The sequence below is a fragment of the Furipterus horrens genome, unplaced genomic scaffold (genome assembly GCF_987537825.1).
Source record: "Furipterus horrens unplaced genomic scaffold, mFurHor1.1.pri manual_scaffold_9, whole genome shotgun sequence".
In the NCBI taxonomy this organism is placed as follows: Eukaryota; Metazoa; Chordata; class Mammalia; order Chiroptera; family Furipteridae; genus Furipterus; species Furipterus horrens.
Window position 1 is genome coordinate 92,245,116 of NW_028327179.1, and position 21,936 is coordinate 92,267,051.

At 41.6% G+C, this 21,936-nt stretch overlaps 1 protein-coding gene across 1 annotated transcript in view; it reads right to left on the bottom strand.

Moving 5' to 3' along the window:
• Positions 1 to 1,182: 1,182 nt before the first annotated feature.
• The window catches only part of PTN (pleiotrophin), a 100,539-nt gene continuing 79,785 nt past the window's right edge, over positions 1,183 to 21,936 (bottom strand). The window contains exon 5 of the mRNA XM_090286811.1: positions 1,183 to 1,838. Within this exon, the coding sequence (XP_090142937.1) occupies positions 1,783 to 1,838 (56 nt within the window). The 3' untranslated portion in view covers positions 1,183 to 1,782. The remainder of the gene's footprint in view (positions 1,839 to 21,936) is intronic.

Consider the following 21,936-nt stretch of genomic DNA (forward strand, 5'->3'; position numbering starts at 1 on the left):
AATGCTGATGGAGAAGCAATACTGTGTGAGAGGCTAAGGAAATCTGCTGCAGACTCTTCCATCATCCCCACCCTCATGGGACGCTGCTGTCAAAAAATCCACTGAAAACAATGCCTTTCTTTCATCTCCTCCATCCATCCTCATGAGTGCCTTTCTCCTGCTAAAGTCTGCTTGTAAAAGGACTGCATTCACTATTCATGTGTCTGTCATTTGCACTTGACAAGGTACTCTGCTTTGATGAAGCATCAGCCCATAACACGGTCAGTGTATGTGGCCAGAAGCCCACCCCTTTTCTCCTTCCCATTATCAGCTGGCTTGGACTTAGTGGGGAGATATGGACCCCCTCAATATTCTTTGCTCGAGTCCTCAAGTAGATGACAAAACCAATTTAGCTTTGAAGATACCTTGGCTGCAATATCAGGCCGGTTGGTAATTATTTTATGGCTAGCCCAAGGTGTTGCAACCAGCATTTTTGAAATGGCCTTCCAGTTAACTGAGTAGGTAGGTGTTTGTTCATTGCTTCTTATTGCTTTAAAATGAGAGGTGGCCCCTTCAGGAGAAGTGCTCTGAAGCGAATCCCAGCTGATTTGGGGGGCTCTTTCTCTGAATAAGAGAAACATAGACTTGTTTACTTAAAGATTGTTGCGTAGAGCCCAGCAGATAAGGGGAGTTGTATGAAGAGTCCATGGCACTCACATGGCAGATACTGTAGCAGGAATGCTTGGTTGCGTTGTGATATTCTGATTCTGATTTGGCCCCGTGAAGCCGAGATTTGTTCCATAGAAGAAGCATTTTCCTAACTACTAGACTATTTGGGGCTTTTATTCAATTCAGTACCACCAGTCTAACCCACTAAATATAGATAGGAAGTTAAAATACAGAGCAGTAAGACCCAGAGATATCTATAGACTTACACCTTCTCTATAGATCTACATCTATATATAGTCCCGCTCTAACATTTGTGCTCAAAGTGATTTAATTAGTTTGTGTGAGAAACTCTCACTGCTAACAGGTTGGCTGGGGTAGTGTCATTGACAAATGCAGGCAGGTGACATTATTATCAAATTATTGCACACAAAAGCACCCTTTTTTCAGCATTATCTTGATTTATTTTCCTAGTCTCTTTCTTTTTCCTCAGATGGAAAAATAGTTTCATCAAGAAAACAAATGCTTCTGCCAAAGTGAAAGAATTTCATGTTTTAATGCTTTTCTTTAAAAAAAAGTCAACATTGAACTAGTGCATGCTCTGCCCCCCACCCCCATTTTGCTGACTAAAAATGTTTTTCAATCCGTTGGCAGAAAACAAGGTCTTTTCCTCAAATAGGATGATTATATTTTATTGCTGCCTTGTTTAGTATATATTTTTCTCAATTGGGAAAAAAAGTCTAGGTGAAAAAAATTACCTAATCAGAGAAGTAGTTTACATGGTCATAACATTTAAATTGCTGCCAAAGAAAACATGTAAAAAAAAGATTTTAAATGGAAAATATCACAGAACTTAAAAAAAAAGAAAAGACTTACCTCAATTTTCTATCATTTATCATGTACTATAAGTCAACTTTCTAAATAGGATTACAATCCTTTATTATAAGCCCCTAGTGGTACTATGGTATACATTTTAAAAAGGCTACTACAAAAAATGTTCTTTTCTCTTTGTTTCTGCCTATTGTAGACTTAAGCTATAGATAATTTTTGAATAAAAAGCTACGGTAGGTATAAATGCAAGAGTTAACTGATCCTGTTTGCTGATGCCCTTCCCATGTCCCACGAAGGTGGCCTCTCTCAGTCCAGCATCTTCTCCTGTTTCTTGCCTTCCTTTTTCTTCTTCTTAGATTCTGCTGCAATTCAGATAAAAAGAAAGAGAAAGAAAAAATCACGTTAGTGAGCTATGGGGAAGAGCCACTTTTCTGATAATTGGCAAGGAATCAAATGATTAGACGGACAATGTACGTGTGTGAGCATGTGCAAAACCACGCGCACACCTGCTTTAGCCAGGAGAATGCGTATGAGATCAGGCAGGAGCAGTGCAGTCCAGCTACATGGGAGCACCCGTGGGTACCCAGAATCTTATTGGTTGTCTGGGGTCCTAATTAAAAAATAGAAACACAATAGCCATCTCTGGAAGGAGCCAGGTTACTGCCCAGTGGGGCACTCGAAGAGCATTGCTTAGCTCCCCACTTCCCCCATTCCCTTCCCACGAGACTGCTGAGCATATTTTCTGATGAGCCATTTCAAGGTACTGCCAGTCCTGATTTGCCCTCCGCTTATGTATTTGGCCAGCTATTTGTATATGAAGGACCAGCTCTGAAACACATGGAGCTTTGACCCTGTAAGGACTCCTACTCTAGGGTGAACCAAAGGAATGTATCAATCTGGGCCACATCAGGTAAACAAAATTATGAAGATTTAATTCAGAAGACTTCCTCCTTTTCCAGTCAATCACCATGCCATCTCCTTTTCGTAAGTGTAGGAGAATGCAGTGTAGAACAGGACATGTCCCCTTTGGCTCCAAAGACAAGGCTGGTCAGAAGTACTGGGCTGGCCAGTGAAAGGACATTGCTAAATGCTTCTAAGACCCTTCCCCCATTTGGTCCACAGCAGTGGCAGAAACATACAGGTTAGGTACAGGCTCTGGACCAAATGGCCAGAGTTCAAATCCTGGCTCCATCCCTAAGTTATTGTGAGACTCAGAGAAAGCTAATTCATGTATCTGTGTCTCAGATTCCGCCTTACGACTGGGCATATGTGTAATACCACTTCATAGGGTTAGTACCCAAATGAGATGAGTCGTATAAAATCTATTGAAAACAGAACGTGGCACAATAGCATGGGCTCGATAAAGGCTAGCAGTTTATCATTAACGTGATAACAGACTAAGAACAAGAGGCCATTTCTCTATATAGTTAATATTCTTCATCATCATCAGGATATATTGGCTGAGCAGGTCACTGAATGTGCTAAGCCACAGAGGAACCCCGGCACAAAGCAACGACCAGCTGGGATCAGGACATTGTTCACCAGATCATAGGGCCTGTGTCCCAAAGGGCCCGGAAGCTTGTCATGAGAGAGGACACGATGCCAACCACAAATGTACAAATCCCAGTTAATACTTAAGCGGAGCTTGAACCTTTTTCATTCGTATCCTCACCACCTCTTTAGGTAACTTCTAAAGTTCATCATAAACTAAGCAAAGTAGTGTTTCTGCACAAAGTACCTTCCTAAGCTTCCCGTACTCAAGCTTCAGGGGTGCACCATATACAATTAGTTGCTCAAATCCTGCTAAATTGCTGCTTGTGAGCATTCATTGTGTTCCTGCCTATCCTCAGCTTTCCCTTTCTATACCAAAGAGACTTACACTTTCACCCTCTCTGTTTTTGCTTGTCATTATAAATGTTTCCTTCTTCTGATCCATTAAAAGTGAGATGAGCAGAACTTTCAAGTTCAAAGACACCTGCCAGAACTCCCAAGTTCAAAGACACCAGAAGGTCAAAGAAGGCTTTCTGTTTACTACCTGCACATTTAATAATTCCCAGTCTTCGACTGACATTTTAGGCCACAGCTGTAAATTAGACTGGTATCCTCAGGGAATAATCTAGGATGTTCACCAGGATACAACTCTGGCTTCCCTTCTCTCAATTTCTCCAAATTCCTTCCTGGGCACGAGTGGATGTTTGTAGCAATAATTTGCATATTTTGGCTAACATTTCCCTATTTCATACATAAATCTGAATGGACGCCACACTGAAGAGATTTGGAATACATTTATTTCATAAAACTTAAACTTACTCTGAATATTAAACACTATTTGCTCTAGCTAACGTAGGTTGTTCATTTCAGGGAACACTTTAGGGATGGAACGGTCTCCTCAATTCTCGCGGATAAAGGCAAGAGCTCACCCTCCGTCTGTTACCTGAGCCTGACATTTATTTTATATACATTAATTAACAACTTGCTGAATACCAAGAAATCAATCAATTGCCCATTTAACCTGCACCCTGTCAATCAATTTATGTTTTTGACACAATTGCAGGTCATTATAGCATTCTTTGGACACACTGCAGACCTTAAGTCCACTTTGCGTTCAATCTAGATAGAAAAAAATGAGGAAGCTTCAGTAAAAATCCACAGAAAGAAGAAAGAACTTGTATTTGCATGCAGTTAACTTGATTTCTCACAAGATTTTTTCAAATTTTTGAGAATAAAAGAGAAAATTGGGTTGGCAATACTGCTTCCAATCCAAAGCAGGGTTTTTTGGGGTGTGGACTTGTATGTACATTTTACTGATGGACTACTTGTCTCTGTGGCCCCTCAAAAACTTATGAACAACTTCTCAAACCTTACCCAGTCCACCTGAGGGTTTTTAAATAGTGTTATGGAATCTATGATCTGGAAAGGGCGCAGTCCAACTGCCCTACGCAACAAAAGAAGAAATAGACACCCGAAGAGCATCAGTGACCTTCCAAGGTCCACAATGATCTGACAGTAGAACCCGAGGAGGGGCCATTCCCTGACTCTTGACCTCACCGCCATTAATCATTACATCTGGAGTAAATTCCTATCGATTTTAGTTTGTGCTTATATCTTTCTTATCGTTGAAATCACCTCCTTTTACTTGATTCTCTACATTTATGCTCATTTCAATTCCTCAAGCCTGTGATGATTTCTCTCTCCTAGTCTCTGACCTTCAAACTCACGCTTTGTTCCGTCACTTCCACCACTACCTCCATCTCGTGGATGCTTCCCATCCCTCAGGTACCAGTTTTGACACCCTTCTCACGTGTTGACCTCTTGGTCTTATTTAGAAGCCTGCTCTCTTTAGTTCCCCTATCAGAGCACTTATCTGTAGTGAGAAGGCACAATTCCTACTCATTGTTATATTCTTAGCCCATAGCATAGCGCCCCGTGTTATAGCTGATCAGTAAATCTGAAGTGAAGTAAATAAATCCGTAGCACACAAGAACACATACACTGCATTGGCTCACCATACACCCCCTTCCTTACAGTGGTCCTTTGAATTTTCCTTGGCTATTTCCATCTCAGCCTTTACACATTATGTTCTGTCTCCCTGAGTGTGTTTCACTCCTACTACCTCAACTTTGTTTCGCCAGCATCTACTCATCCTTAAGATCTTAGCTTCAATTTTACTTCCTTATGAAGCCTTCCCAGAGCTCCCAGACAAAACAAGTCCCACCCACATTTAGATACTTCCATTGTGACCCTCACCGTTCTTAACAAAATTAGAATTGAACTATTAATTTTGTATCGAATTATTTAATATGCATTCCTCCTGTTGTATGAGGGGAGAGGCTATATCTGTCTTTGGCATCTGTGCCTTCAGTGTCTGATCCATGATAAGTGCCCCAAAGTACTATTTACACAGTGAAGAAATGAACACTTGAATTGGAAATAGAAAAGGCCACTCCATTAGTATATAGAAAAGAATATTTCCCAAGGAAAGTAAGGAGTGTAAAGTCAATCCGAATCTTGTAATATTTCAGTTCTTCAAACGAAAATAATTTATGAAGAATAAAATTACAAACCTATATACATGAATTTCTCAGCACTTTTTTTTTCTTGATCTTTAAAGTAGGAGCCTGAAATAACTCTGTGGGTAAAAATGATGTCCCACTTGAGCAGCCTTTTAAGGTTACAGTGAAAGAAATCTTTGCTATGAGCACGAGGGTCATGAACTGGCCCGGAGCGAGGCTCTCACTGGGTAAAACAAAGCGCTCTGTGATGGAGTCACACGGCAGCGGCTTCTCTCAAAGGTTTTATTACCATCCTGATGTGAGCAGTAGGCCACCTTAGTTCACACTGAAAAGGGTCAAGGCAGCCGAAGGAGGTGTATACATGCTACACATCAAATAACACCCCAGGCTACACAGCACTCTTCCGCAAGCAGAAAGGATGCAAACAGGAAACGAGACACTGTCAAATGTGAGAGGGAAGGGCACCTGCCTGAGAAGGGACTTGTTCTTGTTCCCACAGATGATCCCAACCAGCACATCCCTGCCCTGGATATTCACAGAGAGGCACTTCGCTTTTTTTATCTTGAATTTATTGGGGGTGACACTGGTTCGCAAAACCATACAAGCTTCAAGCGTACAACTCGATAAAACATCATCTATCTGCACACTGCATTACGCACTCACTGCCTGCCCCAAGCAAAGGTTCTGTCCCTATTTCCCTCCCTTTGCGCACCTCTCCCCCCACCCCCTTTCCCTCTGGCTATCACCACACTGTTCTCTATGCCTATGTGTTATGTATATATGTTTTTGCTTAATCCCTTCACCTTCTTTCATCCAGCCCCCCAATACCCCTCCCCTCTGACAGCTGTCAGTCTGTTCCATGTATCCATACGTCTGTTCCTATTTTGTTCATCAGTTTATTTTGATTTACAAACCTGTATCCTTTTGGGGGGGTGGTAAGTTGCTGGAATATATAGTACTCATCTCTCTCATGGTAGGTATGTAAAAACTTCTATTATTTTAATAGAAACAGACTGTTTACGATATGTTAAGATACCATTTAAGATATGTTTAATATAAAGATTGTTTTAAGATATGTTTGAAAGTGCTAAGGCTTTCCTAAAGACAAATATCCTCGAAAGGATTCTTGCTTCTCGTATTGCTATAAATCCTCGCACCTGGAGCGCCATCTTTACCATATCCTATGTAAAAATCTCAAAACCGAGACAATTCTCCCAATGCATAGTGACTCTTATAGCAAAGGACAGAGGTCATGAGAAGGCGCCATAGGAGTCCTGCTATGACACATTCTGAGCCCAACCATCAGAACATCCTGAATGGAAAATAAAATCCTGTTGGATGCTGAAGTAGTCAGCGGCTCCACGGCCATTTGCTTAGCAAGGCAACGAGGAAACAATGCCATTAGGATTGGACCGAGAACCAAGTCTTCCCCAAGGGAATTACTTTTCACCCATATCTGCCCTGTCCCAGCGCGGGGGTCTTGGGCAAATCAGTCATTCTGCATCTGTTCCCTTTGCACTGGGGATAATAAAAGCTAGTATGTCCTCCTCAGAGCACCAGCGGGAACATCATGAGAGATGATGACCTCTAAGATCTCACTCTACTACTACAAGAAAACCATTTATTTAGCAAATGCACGCTCTATAACCACTATACACCAGGTGCTGTTTCAGAGGCTGGGATATCATGGCAAATAAGATTAAATGCTGCTCTCAGAGCTTCCACGACAGTGATGTTTTCAGGATGGCTCTGGGTGAGGGCCTTTCAACATTGTGAAGCACGCTCTGAGTATGTATTTATACTGAAGACCACGGATATGTGACAGCTATTCAAACGGCTCCCATGCCTATTCCTCTTGCTGCTATTTACTGTGACCTCGCAGAAGAAATGGTGTAAAACAATATCCACAGGGAGAATGAATTACCAGGGAGCAAAAGTATGTTGGCGGTAGATTTAGCCTTAAGGAAAGAGAGAGTTATTTAAGTCATCTTTAAACCATATTCGCTTTCCAGCTTTAAAAGTAATATAGGCTTATATAGAAAAAATTTAAAAACACATATATGTTAACAAATTACTCATAGCTTCACAATATAGAGCTTTAACAGCAGGTTCTATTTATGTTTTCTTTCTATGGATATATATAATATATACTTTAGGAACATATTGACAGTTGATAAAGTAGATTATACTTAAAGTTCTATTGTACTATTTTTATGTCATCGTCTCATACACTTTAAAACATAACCGAGTAGTATTTCTTTATGACATTCCAGCCCGTATTTTTTATCACCTTCCTCCTTTTGCTGGTCACTTGGCATGTTCTCAGTTTTTGTTATTATAAATAATGATGCAATGTGTGTTTTGCAGACAAATGATTGTATGTTTAAGTTTTCCCTTGGTATATATTATTAGAAGAGGGGCTCCTGGATATTTTTAAAGCTTTAGATATGTATTATCAAATTTCCTTCTGGAAAAGAAGTACTAATTTACATTTTTATCAGCAACTTATACAAGAGCCTGTCATGGCAAACTTGTTCTCAAAAGACAAAGAAATAATCAAGCAGTATGCATCATCTCTTTTCCATCAATTCACAGACCTTTTTAGCAATGGAATTCCCATGTAGTTGGTACAAGGAAACACCCAGTCCCATTTTCAATATAAGGGAAAACTGGGGAGAAATAGGGTTGTGATAGGCATTGCAAGGAAGATGTCTATTTAAAGGATTTTCAAAGATCTTGAGCAGGGGTATTATTCCCAAAGTAGAAGAATTGAGAATTATGGAATAAGCTCATCTTATTTCCTTTTTTTTTTTTTTCAGATGGCTTGCTGTGTATACAGAAAACTTTTTTTATTTTAATTAAGAGATTGCATGATTGAGAGCCCAGATTTTAACTAAAGCGAGTCAACCTCTATTTGCTACTGATGTAGGTAAAATGACTTCAGGTTATTAAACCCATGGGGAGAATTACTCAATAGAACAGGAAGAAGAGATTCTACCTCTAAGAGGTAAAATTCATATAGGAGAAAGCTATGAGCATTCAGAAAAGGGCACTGTGGATTCAGAGGTCAAGGGCGCCAGCAGACAGGGACAGCTGGAGGCATGCCGTAGCGACCAGTCCAGCTTGCCTGCGGGGACTCATCCAATCAATCATGAGAAATGATTAAGGAAAGGGATCACATCACTGTCAAATAGTACAAATAGTACAATCACCATGTCAATATGCCATAAAATTCTGGGTATCACCAAGATCCTTCTAAAGCTTCATGAGTCTATTTAAAAACGGGTCTGTGCTTAAGAATTACCTGCCTAGTCACTGAATCCCTGGGACTATAACTTCTGTGCCCTAGAACTTAATAAAGCTTTTTGAATCATGAATGTACATCTCAGAGATGCACCTAAAATTCAGGTACTAGTTGGCTAGGCTTCTTGACATGGCACCAATCACTAAATTTCCCAATATTTCAGTTTTAATCGGGTAGTATATATTAAGTGCCACAATACAGAAAGAAGATTTTATTTAAAAATCAGAAGTCTATTCTTTAAAAGTTTTCATAATGTATCATTCTCAGATATGGTTCTATCTAATGTCTATGTTACTACTATTTTATGGTTTCATCTTTGACTTCTTAATTTGTAATACCGCTTACTTCATTTTTTCTATTATGGACTTGATGCGTTTATTTCTAGAATTATGTATGGAATATATATGTACATCTGACTAGGCTTATGAATGGAAGACACACATGCATACATATGATGGCTCCTCAATGCTGCCCACAAGCTGATACCTGTTCTTTATCTCACTACCCACCTACTATTTTGCTCATCAACTCTATTTCATATCAATACCTACTACTCTCTCCCAATGTCTGCCTTTCTACATGTGTGCTTTCTGGCATCAAGTAAATGTGAATGAAAGGTATCATGCACCTGTGTCTAGAGCCTTTAAGGAACCCCTATCTTGCCCCCATTTCCTTTTGAGATGACTCAGCCCTTAACTGCATCTCCTCCAAATAGAAATTTCAGCTCTGAAAGCACTGGTAATGCAGATTTCACTGAAGCTTTAGTGGAGGAGATGAGGAAGTCATTTCATCAACCACACAGAACAAGCTAAATAAAAGTTCTCCAATACATCAGTTACTTTCCAAAGCAACTAACCCAGGATAATAGACTAAGCACTTCTTCCTTTACCTGAAGACTCTTCCCCCATCGCTTTTTCAGCCTCTTCTTTCTCCTGTTTCTTCATTTCCCTTCTTTTATGGTAACCATTGCAGGTATCTGTTAGCTTCTCTAACCCATCAAAAAAAGGACCATCTTTAGGGTGCACTTCTTTGTACAGTAGAGTCAGGAGTGTGTTGGTGTCTGACCTGTATGCATGTGTATACCAGGAACACCTATATGCATCTGTGTACCAGGAACACCTATATACATGTGTGTACCAGACAGACCTATATGCATGTGTGTACCAGACAGACCTATATGCATGTGTGTACCAGGCAGACATATATGAATGTATGTACCTGGTAGACCTATATGCATGTGTATACCAGGTACAAACCCACCAAGCTAAACCCCTATTTTTAGCTCAATATATCCACATCATGCTTATGTATTAGCTAAACCTAGCCATTCATTTGGGAATGTACAAACATTAAGCATACAACAGAAAGCTGAAAGCTTTTGTGGATTTTTCCTTTAAGAGTCAGGGGGAAGAGCAGTGAAGATGAGAATCTGAGGTACTTAATCTAGGGCTTTGAATCCAGAGCTTTCTCTCCTGTATATAGTTACAGAAGGAAAAACAAAGCTGCGTGTTTGCACACGTGCATGTGTGTTCAATATTCAGCTGCTAACTTTTGTCTTTTTCACCCTTGGCAAAAAGATGTTTTCAAATGTGTTAAATAAAACTGAAGAGAAGCAAATATAGTTAAAACAAGGTAAATTCTGCCAAGAATGCGTAATTTTATATAGGTAGCTTCTAGAACGTGAGTATAATTTTGTCTGTGAATGTATAGGTGCAGTAGCATGCATCTCTGATGGCGATGCTAGAGATCCAGGACATGTGTGTGCATCCATGATTCAGGACATGTGTGTGCGTGCATGTGGCTGGCTTGACAGTGGTTATATGCTGTCACACCTGGTGGGGCTGGTGGCCCTAACTGCATTCCCATGTCTTCTGAAGTTACTTTGCAGAACTCTGTGGAGTTAGGTAAAACAGAGTAACATAAACACTCATGCACACACACACACACACACACACACACACACAAACCATAGATGGGGGACTAATGCTTGGGTTTCCTCCGTTCAGCAAAGGCATCTGCCTCTCCCTCAATGTGTAGACCAGTCCTGACCGTACATTCTTGACACTGACCTCCCCACCCACAGATTCGCTGATTTCTTCTACCCCCCAAAACAGGAAAGGAAAACATTTACTTTTGCCACAGTATAAAATGCTTAGAAGCTGTGTTTCTGCAATAATGAGGACACAGAAATCGTATAAAATTTAATAAATTATATTAGTAGCCTCAGTTGGAAATAAAAATGTATGATTATAAACAATAATAAGAAGTTTGCAGTTGGTACACCATTATTTTCTATCATATCTGATGTCTAATCGCCCATGACTGGCACTTACTGAAAATTAAATCATGATTTATGAAAAAGGGGAAAGGCACACATTCTAGACTAGTTAAAATTTCATGTCTAATTTGCTGCCAAATGGATTTTTCTTTTCAATTGTTATGTGCTAAGTCCCCCTCAAAAATTCATGTTGAATTCCTAAACCCCATCCCACAGAACGTGAGCATATTTGGAGACAGGGCCTTTTCAGAGGTAATTAAGATAAAACGAGGTCATTAGGCTGGGCCCTACTCCGGTATCGCTGGTGTCCTTATACAAGGAGGAAATGTGAACAAGATATCCACAAAGGAAAGGTGACATGAAGACGCATGCAGAAGGTGGACCTCTGTGAACTGAGGACAGAGACCTGGAATAGATCCGTCCCTCGTGAACTTCAGAAGGAACCGACCTTGGCAGAAATCTTGCTCCCAGACCTCCAGCCTCCAGCATCATGAGAAAATAAATTTCTGTTGTTTGGACCCCCGTGTCTGCGGACCTTTGTTACAGCACCCTAGTGAACTAACGCATCGATGAATGACACCCACACTATCTTTAATTTTTGTATCTTTCAGCATGCCCTCTTAGTGGTAGAGGTGCAAACTGCAAGTGAGTTTGTTTTGATGGCCTCGGGAAATTTAAATATGCATCATTTAAATATGTGACTTTCGTACTACATAGATGGCATTTTATGCTCTTTAATGGTTTCACCCATCTCCACGCTTGTCCTCCAGATTTCACGCAGGTGAGCCGCGTCTCCCTCCCCACCATGACTTCTTGGACCCGCACACACCCAACACTCCATCTACTGCAGCAGCAAAGGTTAGAGCTGACGACATTCCCCTGGACTCTCTACATTTTTAGACATCAGCCTTCATACCAGCCTAATTGATTAGCCTTGTGTATCTAAGTGAAGACCTGAAAACCATGTTTTTCTATTTTTATAGAATAAAAATAATTTCTGCAGGCCTCGCCAGAGCAGATGCTCTGAATGTGTCCACCTCCCACAAACAGCTCTGGGCCTTGCCCCCTACATGCAAGAGGAAACCAGCAACATTTTTTCCCTGCCTCCTGCTCTTCGGGTTTCTGATGAGCTCTTCTAAAAATAGAATTGACTTCTTAAGAAAGAAAGAAAGTCTTCAGTTTTTTTATTTCTTTTCTCTGCCTCTGTGTGCTGAGCAACAGCCAGCCTGCTTTGATTTCCCTGCAGGTTCCTGGAGGTTTTGCATCAGTGCAGAGCTGGCCCAAGTCACTAGGAGTGTGTGAAGTGTCCCCACCAGAACGGCGGTGCCGTGGACCCTGGGGAACACCAGAGTGGCTCTGGATCTCACAGTGGGGAGAACACAGTCCTCCGGAACCCAGCCCTGGGTCCTGTTGGGAGGCCACTGCGTATAGCATAGCAGGTGCATTGCACTGCTTTGTCTTACTCTCAAGAAGAGCAGCCCCTTTAAAGGACCCCAGCTTGAGGAATGCAGCACTAGAAAGTACCATTTGCTTCAATGCAATGATTGATTATACAAAGACAAGCTTGAGCCAAAAGTTTTCTCACATGACTCCCATTACAAATGCCCTCAAGCATGTGTGTATTAATGTTTTAGGATGATCATGGAAACAAAATCCAAATTACTAATTTTTTTTTTCTTAGAATACCCAAAGTGGAGGAAGCACTCAGTTTTGGAAGCACTGGTATAATAGAAAAGAACTCTGGAACGTAGACTGCCCCGACCTCAAGTTCAAGCCTGATTCCTCCCTGGTTCGCTGACCTTCTGCAGGTTAGAACCTTAGCGTCCTCATTTGCAAAATGTGAACAAAACTCCTTAAGGCTGCTGTGGGGATTAAGCAAGACAACACAGTCTAAGAGTTTAGTATAATGTCTGTCACATCATAAATAATAAATGGGAATGACTTTTATGGTGCTCGAGAAACGCTGAAGACAACAGCTACAGCTTAAAACACAAAGCAGAAATTCTTAATCTGGTAGAAGTTAGAGGAAGAAACACTAAAGTTTCAGGGGTCAATCAACAAAAGAGTCCTCTCAACCCAGTAACTCATTAGTGTGAACACTGCTCTATTTTGCAGCCTTCCTTAATACTAATTACTATATAGCTGTGTTGTGTGTGCACAGATAATGAGCCTCTGGGTGTGGAATTTACCAAGGCACATGAAAGCAGACAGTGTGAAGTAAACGCTACAAATATTTACAGTTCCTGGTTCTCACATCTGTCCCGCAATTAGGGCTAACGGCTCTTTAATAAGGATGCAAGTAAGACACCCAGATGAGCCTTCTTCCAGGTGAGCGTGTTGTGCTGTAATACTGATTTCTCTGTACGTCTGCACAGCCAATGAATGAGTGATGTGTCCTCGTGAGCCAGACCGCGGAGATTTATGGACACATCGTTCATTCATTCGAGTCAGTAGTACTCACTGAGTTCCTGTCATGGACAAGGGACCACGAGATAGTCACTTACAAAGGGGAGATATGGCTCCTGACCTCCAGATGTTCATTGGTGTGAGCAGCACATAGGCACTGGCTACAGCAGAATGAACGATTGTCTAATCAGAGGAGTGAGCCCTCCCAGCAACTGAAAGCTTGGGAAGGGAACTCTGGTATATTTTTTATTGTATTTTTTTCCATTACCATTTAGTCCCTTTAACACGCCTCCCTTGACCCCACCCCCTTGCAAGTTTTAACATCCATCTCTTTTCTAGTCCTTGAACAAAGCAAGCTCTTGGCGGCCTCAGGGACTTTGAACTTCCCTTGTTTCACTGAGATCGCCACGATGGCTAGCTCCTCCTCCAAGTTCAAAAGTTATCCTTGAAGAAGCTTTCCCTGATTACTCTAACTTAGCCCCCCACCCCCAGCCCCCACCCCAACGCCAACCACTCTAACACTTGGCTCTTCAGTTCTTTACACCACTTATTCCAGTATGTAGTTATCATCTTAATCATTTACTTATATTTGTCACCATTTTCTACCCGTCACAATCACCACAACAGAGAAGTGGAAGGAAAGGAATCTCATTAGCTCCTAATGTCCTGCTTCATTCAAGTCTTTTTTTAAAAGATTTTATTTATTTATTTTTTTAGAGTGAGTGTAAGGAAGAGAGAAAGAGAGGGGGAGAAACATTGATGTGCAAGAGATACGTGGATCGGTTGCCTCTCACTTGCCCGCAACCGAGGACCTGGCCTGCAACCCAGGCACGTACCCTAATTGGGAATCAAACCTGCAACCTTTCAGTCAGTGGGACAATGACCAACCAACGGAGCCACACCAGCCAGGGCTCCACTGAAGGCTCCTAATAGATTGTATAAATAAATGAATAAATTGGAAGCAATGCCAAAGGACTTCCATAGCATCTGTCATTCTGTGCAGTGTCTTGGGATTTGTCCTCTCTTCCTACTCCACTAAAGGTCCACATAGGTCATTAATTTGGCCCTGGTGCTACCTCTCTAGCGGACAGCACCCATCAATAAATATTCACTGAATGAACAGGGTAGGTTTTACAGAATGAAGTACATAAACTACAGAAGAAGAGCACGTTCCAGGTTTCTAGAGTCACAGGTATGGAGAAATAGATGTATAAGAAGTCACAGCCCATTTGGCCATCCCCTGGAGTTTGGTGTGGCTGGGGCACCATACCTGGGTGACATCTGGGGCCATGATGACACATCAGCCTAAATGGATGATACCTGAGCAGCATGTCCTGCTAAGGAGCCAGGATCTGATTCTGTTGCTGATGGAAAACCGCAGTCAAGGAGGGGTTTGAGGAAAGAATAAGTGGGTCTGACATTCATCATTCTTCTTAGATAAGAAACGGAGATCACTGTGTTGAATAGAGCCAGGAGAAGGAGCTATGCAGACAGCCATGATCTAGAATCAGACTGTCTTGTGTTTCAGTCCTGGCCCCTCTGCTTAGTAGCTATATAACCGTGTACTCAGCATCTAATTTTCCTTAGGCCTCATTTTCTTAAACGTAAAATTGGGGGTCATAATTGCAACCATTTCACAGAGTTTCTGTGAATATTCAATAACATAATATTATAAGCAATACACTAAACTATAATCAAAACATACTATGCTACCAGTAAATATTAACTATAATTACTGTTATTGTAATCACTATAATTTTTTTTTGCCTGAAAAGGTGCTGAGGAAAAAAACTGACCTCATTTGGAAAGAAGGACATCATCTTAAAACTACCACACATTTATCAAGCATTTTTCTATACATGACTTCATTTCATCTTTACAACAGTGATAGGAGGTATTCATTGTAGATTCCAGTTTACTGAAGATAAAACAGATATCATTCTAGTAAGAAAAGAGCAGAATTAGATCTTCTCACTTCATGTATAGTAGGATGGATGGGAAATAAAACACAGATGCTCACAATAGATCAATGAAACAGAATAGAGACCCCAGGAATAAATCCACACATATACGGCCAATTAACCTATGACCAACAATGCAAGAATATATGTACAATGAAGTAAGGAGAGTCTCTTCAATAAATGGTGTTGGGAAAACCGGACAGACACATGCAAAAGAATGAAGCTGGATCACTTCCTCACATGATAAACTCTATATGGATTAAATACTTAAAAATAAATTATAAAGTAAAATAAAGTGAAATAAAATGCAAATGTTCAAAGAGTTTTCACAAGTAGAACCAAGAAATCAAAACCCTGAAACTAAACTGAGTAAGAGTGTTTCCTCTGACCAAGAATAACACTCCCACAAGGCAATCCAGGCTCTTTCCCTGGCCAAATGCAAGGGCAGCCCCCATCAACCCCGCCCCCATCTCACGGGGAGGGAGACCATCTCAGGCTACCGCGCGGTGGGATTCTGCCCCTTCCCCTCTCTCAGCACAGAAGTCCCCAGCCTAGCAAAGCTCATCCGGAGGGTTGCCATGCTCATTCCTGAGGGATGTCAGAGCCCAGAAAATAAAAAAAAAAAAAAATGTTGGAGAACTTCTTTTATCTTTAAAAGAACTAACAAAAGAACCTATTTAGTGGGGAGAGAATTGAGAATGCTGGGAATATCACTTTCCTGACCCTTTCTTCCATTTAATAATCAGCTGCCAGAAGCTGTGTCCCGCACACAGCTGAGTCTTGCACTTAAACAGTTGCAGTTCTTTTGATCTTAGAAGATGGATTGTCAAACATAAGAGAGGCCTAGGCAACCGTCCAAAAAAAACGAGAGAAGCAAGATGGCAAAGCTTTCCGAAGGATCTGAGAAAATATAAAAGGAATTGGGGTTATCGTAAGGAGGGGATTTTAACAAGGGCCTGGTAACAGCAGAGCGTTCACAGGCAGACAGGAAGGCAGGAGGGATTAACACTGTTCCCTGGGCCGCCTGTAACACAGACATTCATCTGTGTTCCTGCTTGTGACTGTACCGGACACCTGAGAATACCCTTTGTCCAGGCAAACTCAGAGGCTAACATCATGCTGCGCTGCCCTACAGGTATCAAAGGGAGCTTCACAATACCCCTCACTGATGGATGTTTTCAAAAAGGTAACAACTAATAATTTCCATGTCAACAACTCAAGATTCTAGAATGTTCCATGAAGATCTTTTGGCCAGGTCACCTGGGAAAACCCCAGTTCAGCTAGGGGCCTTCTGCACGAGCCCTGACTCGTCCTCAGCTTAGACTCTACGCTCCAATGGCAAACCACCAGAAGCCTGACCATGGGGCTGCACGGCTCCCACAGACGGGACTGCCCGGGGACCACGGCTCCCCACCCTGGCAGCCCCAGCTGGCTTGGCCAACTTGCAGGTTCACAGTGAGCTCATCTTCCAAGGGGACCACTGAGGAACACCTGCTCTGACATTCTATACAGAGCTGTCATGCACAGACTGACCCACATTTCCACCTTCTCCACTTGTTCACAGTGCAATGATCCCTGAGGACTGGACAAGAACATCACCGATGGCTCCAGAGAGACCGAGCCATCTTCACAGCCCAACATCCCGACATAGCCCCTGGCAGGCTGCTCACTAAACACACCAGCGCAGGAGCCTCACAGCTCGGAAAGTGAAAAGACTCATTTCCCCGACTCCCTTGCAGCAGCATTTATTTGTCTATTTATTTATTTGTAGTATTTTATGTGTGACTTAGTTTCCATCCAGCAGGCACATTTAAATGAGTCTTAGAAATAGAAATGAGTACCTAGAAATACACAAAGCAACAAAACAAGGCCAAATTTGGAGAGAATGGAAATCACAGCAAGAAAGGAGTTGGGAATGTCTGGTTTTGGGAGGGACGGCAGCAATCGTGGTTTCCAGAGTGTGATTCTTAGCATCCTATGTGCTGAGCAGGGAGTGATTCCAGCAGCAGGGGTTCTGCTACCTCAGCCATGTGGGTTGTGATTAGACATTTCTTTTGGACCTGCTGCCTTTGCTGTGCTGTTCCTGGAAATGCAGTATTTGGGGCACAACCTCTGGCCCTCCTGGAGATCCCGTGAGACCCTATTCTACTGAACTAGCTAGAGTAGATCTTGCTGCAAGACATCCCCAACAGACACAGGGTGTTCTTAATTAATCATCTTAATACTCTTAATCTCTTTTTCCAAGAAATTAAGATCTCAAGTGTCCCACACAATGAATCATTTCACCAGTTTATCCTGGCTAGTTTCTGGCAGCAATTAAGCAAGTTCTGATTACAGCCTTTTAGTCAATCAATGACCTTCCCCACAGTAATCCTGTCTCTGTCCCCAAGAAAGCTGTATTCCAGTTGTGCGTCTCTCAGTCTGTACGTCTGTATAAGAATATCAAGACACTTCTTTTGGGCATAGAATAGAGATGTGGAGGACAAAGCTCTCCACGAATTAAGTGGGGACCAACACAAGGTGACTGTTAAGTAAGGGTTTCCAACTTGATAGCTAGTATACTGAAATTCTGGACTAATGCTTAAGTTAGGGCTTGTGCAATATTGAAAGCAATAGGAAGAAACACGTCTATTCCACAAGAGGCAATGCAGCGGGACTTGAGTGTGCTCAATTTTAAGGCCACTTTTAATCAAAGCATCTGTGCTCTGTACTCATTTCCTAATTTAGGTAGCAATTCTAGGTGTTAAGCACCCTCTCCCCCAAGCACGCTTTTTAATCTTTTAATCTTATTATTAGTAATCAAGTCACAACAATATCTCCAGTCTTTCCTCAACTTAATGCTGGGTGGCCTCAGCCTTCCTGACATCTTCCTGATCCATTCTAAAATTTAGAGCATACGTTTTTGCACTGAAAATCCCATGATTTGTATATTAATTCACTCCCATTTCCCCAAACAAAAGAGGTGAAGCAAAAGGAGTTCTCTAAAACAAAAACAAACAAAAAAACAGACAAATAAACAGAGCCTGATTATGTGTTTGATGAGAAGGATGACGTTGGAGAAAAAAGATAATTTCTTGCTATGAGCTCAGTAGCTGTGATATGAAATAATCAAACTTATCTTTCAACAAGGTGCGGAGTCTCCTCGGGCACAATACCCGAGGCTGTTTTTCTTTGGAAAGTCTGGCAGCTATAGAAGGTCCCTTTCCAGTAATCCCCAAGTAAGGAAAAAAAAAAAAGAGCAAAAAATGATATCAAAAGAGAAAAAAACCTAGAGATGATTCTGTTGCTAACCAACAGGATAAACTTAGATGAATCACATCACTGATTTTCTCTGTCCTCATCTGTATGAGGGTAACTTCAGATGATAGGTCCCCAGAAGCCCTGTTATGTAATGATTCTAGACGCAGAGATTTACCTAATATGGACACAGTGCCATAGTTTATAATACCCAGAAGCAGCACAGTGGCATTAAAAAAGGCAGCAGGTCTTTGGTGTCAGTCTGCCTTTGAATTTGAGTCCTGGTTCCACCACTTAGAAGCTGTGAAAACTTGGGCAAGTTGCTTAACCTCTCTGAGCCTATGCTTTCTCATATATAGAGCAGGTTAACCAACTGGACTGCGGAGAGTTGCTTTAAAGCTTAAATGAGGAGTGCCTATCACAGTGCCCTATTCGATATTAGTGAGGCCCCTACCTCCCTCTCTCCTTTTCACATACTGAGTTAGAGTAGGAAAAGGCACTGATGACTTATTCTTTCCTGAATAAAGGAAGAAAATAATTTCTAACTGTAAACTTTGGGAAAAAATTAGTTACATGACCTCTTCTATTAGTCTCTGATGCATTTAATGTGTGAAACCTTTTCACCCCGTAGCATTTATTTATTATGCAAATATTTATTCAGTCCTACTATGTGCTGCTCCTTGTTCTAGGCAAAAGGGATACAGCAGAGACAAACTAGACCAGGCCCCTGTCCTCCTGAAAGTTTTATTCTGATAGATGTCTTCCAGAACAGCTGTAGAAATACTGTTATAGAAAATGTCTTCTTCCTTTGGGGAGGCCTCTTGAGTATCAGTATTGGGCTTTCCAAAGCCTACCTTCTCCTACTCAAAGGAAAATAGAACCGATGCAGGTTAGCCTATACCCACATGTGATTTATGTGAGAAATCAGCGGGGTATAGAAGGAAACAGGAGATCAGAGTCAGCCAAATCTTGGCTCTGTCATTTCCGAGAGACGCAACCCTGGGCAAATTAACCAGTGTGGCCATGTTTCCTTCCAAAGTTTATCTACCTGCAGAGGAACAGATGGGACTGCACGAAGTAATCTCTGTCTGACACCCAGATCGAGACACGTGAGTGGAAACAGAGCAACACTAATGATAATACAGATTCCATTTTATTATTATATGCTTTTCCCTTGATTAGAAAAAAATCATCGTAATGTTAGAGACTCACAAAGGGAAAGCTGTAGTATCTATTCACAGTTATTTTAGAAAAACAGGACAGAAGTATATACAACCCACATATGCCACTAATTCCATTTTACTTAAACCAGGGAACATATGTCAAAAAAAGTGTGTGTGAGTCTCATTAAGAAAATCTATTTGACACCTCTCCCCAGCTCAACTCCTATGATAAGGTTTTTCTTTGCTCAGAGGGCATGGCGCCAAAGTGACAGCCATAAAACCCTCCAAGTTGAGAAAGGACTACTTAGTTTTAACAAAGGTATGTTATGCACAAAGTGAAAGCTGCATTTTAATGATCGACAAAATGCATAACAGAATTCACTCAGGGGGATGAAGTATATATCTTGATTTTCAATACGCAAACAATTACAGAATGTCTACTCACTTGCAATATTATTACCACCCATTTGAGGGTGAAAGCCTCAACCAAACTGTTAACCTTCATTACATATGGGAAGATGTAAACAAGTGAATTATCCAGCAGTCCAATTAAAAAGAAGCCCGCATGGCATGGATTTACCAAATATCCTGAGGGGTCTTTCTTAATCATGTCCTGACTATGCCCTATTTATTCCACACTTTTCAACATTTCCCATTTCAACATTTCCCAGAGTCGCCCAGTTCTCCCACACCCACCACATAATCACTCTCTCATGTTTCTCCCGATCCGTTACACTGTAGTATCCCTCACCCACAGGAGAGAAGAAGACTGCGTGTGTACATGAGTGTGTGCATGTGTGTGCATGTGTGTGTGTGTTATCTCTGAGGATTTCCTACTACAGTCATACCTCTCAATTTTGGCTGCTAATGAAATTTCCCCTAGAACATTTTCATTTTCAAAACTTCTGATGATGATTTAGTTGGTCTGGGTTCTACCTGGGCGCTGGCATTTTAATAAGTTCCCACAGAAAACCCCAATGGGCAACCCAGGTTGAGAACAGCTGTGCTAGATGTAGAGCTCTCTTTAGTCCCTTTTCTTTTTCACTCTATATTTATGCTGAATATTTTGGTTAAAAATAAATCAGTGAGAAAACTGTCTCTCTCTGAGTTCTTCCAGTTTGGGAAATGTCTCACGGCATAGATGTGGCTACTAATTTTCATTAGATCTGTGTAGTTGTCTCTGGACAGGTGATATGTGTAAAGCTGGTACATAATACACACTATACCCAGCCAAGATTCCCATGACCTGGAAGGGCAGCCTGAGTCCCAGTATGTCACCTGCAGCCCAGCCTGTACCTGGCGATCCCAAATTAGGAGGTGACCATTTCCGTGGACAACCCCAGCAGAGGCTAAAGAGCTAAGCTGTGAAATGAGGCCTTTCTGACAACCAGTAGCAAGCCAGCCAGTCCTCTCTGGTTTCTGGGACTATTTTCTTTTCCCTCTTTTCACTACTATGAGCGTGTTCATTTTTCTGAGTTTCTCCTTATAATTAATCTGGCCAGAATGACATTGCAGGTCCATTTGAGAGCTCAACTTTGACCAAAGGCCAAGGAGACATTTTACTTTAGAGTTCACTGAGGCCCACTGTATTCATCTGGTAGGACTGCCACATGCTGTACTACAGAGTGGGTGGCTTAAACAATAGAAAATTATTTTCTCACAGTTCCAGAAACTAGAAGTCCAAGACCAAGGTGTCGAGGTCATTGACTTCTGAGGCCTCTCTCCTTGGCTTGTGGATGGCCTCTTCTCCCTGTGTCTTCACATGGTCGGACCTCTGTGCTGTGTCCTCATTTCTTCTTACCCACCAGTCAGATTGTATTAGGGATGCCCACATGACCTCATTTAACTTTTATCTCTGTGAAGGCCCTGTCTCCACATACAGTCACATTCTGAGGTACTGATGGTTAGGACTTCGATATTTAAATTTGGGGGGTGGGGTGAACACAACTGAGCCAATAATCCCCATGAGTTAAAGGAATTTATCTCTGCTCAGCTGGGAGTCTATTTGTAGGACACCATGGCCATGACCTTGGCTTTGGTTTACTTTCTCCAGCATGAGAGCAGGGTCTGACTTTCTGGGATTGCATAGAAAGCCAGC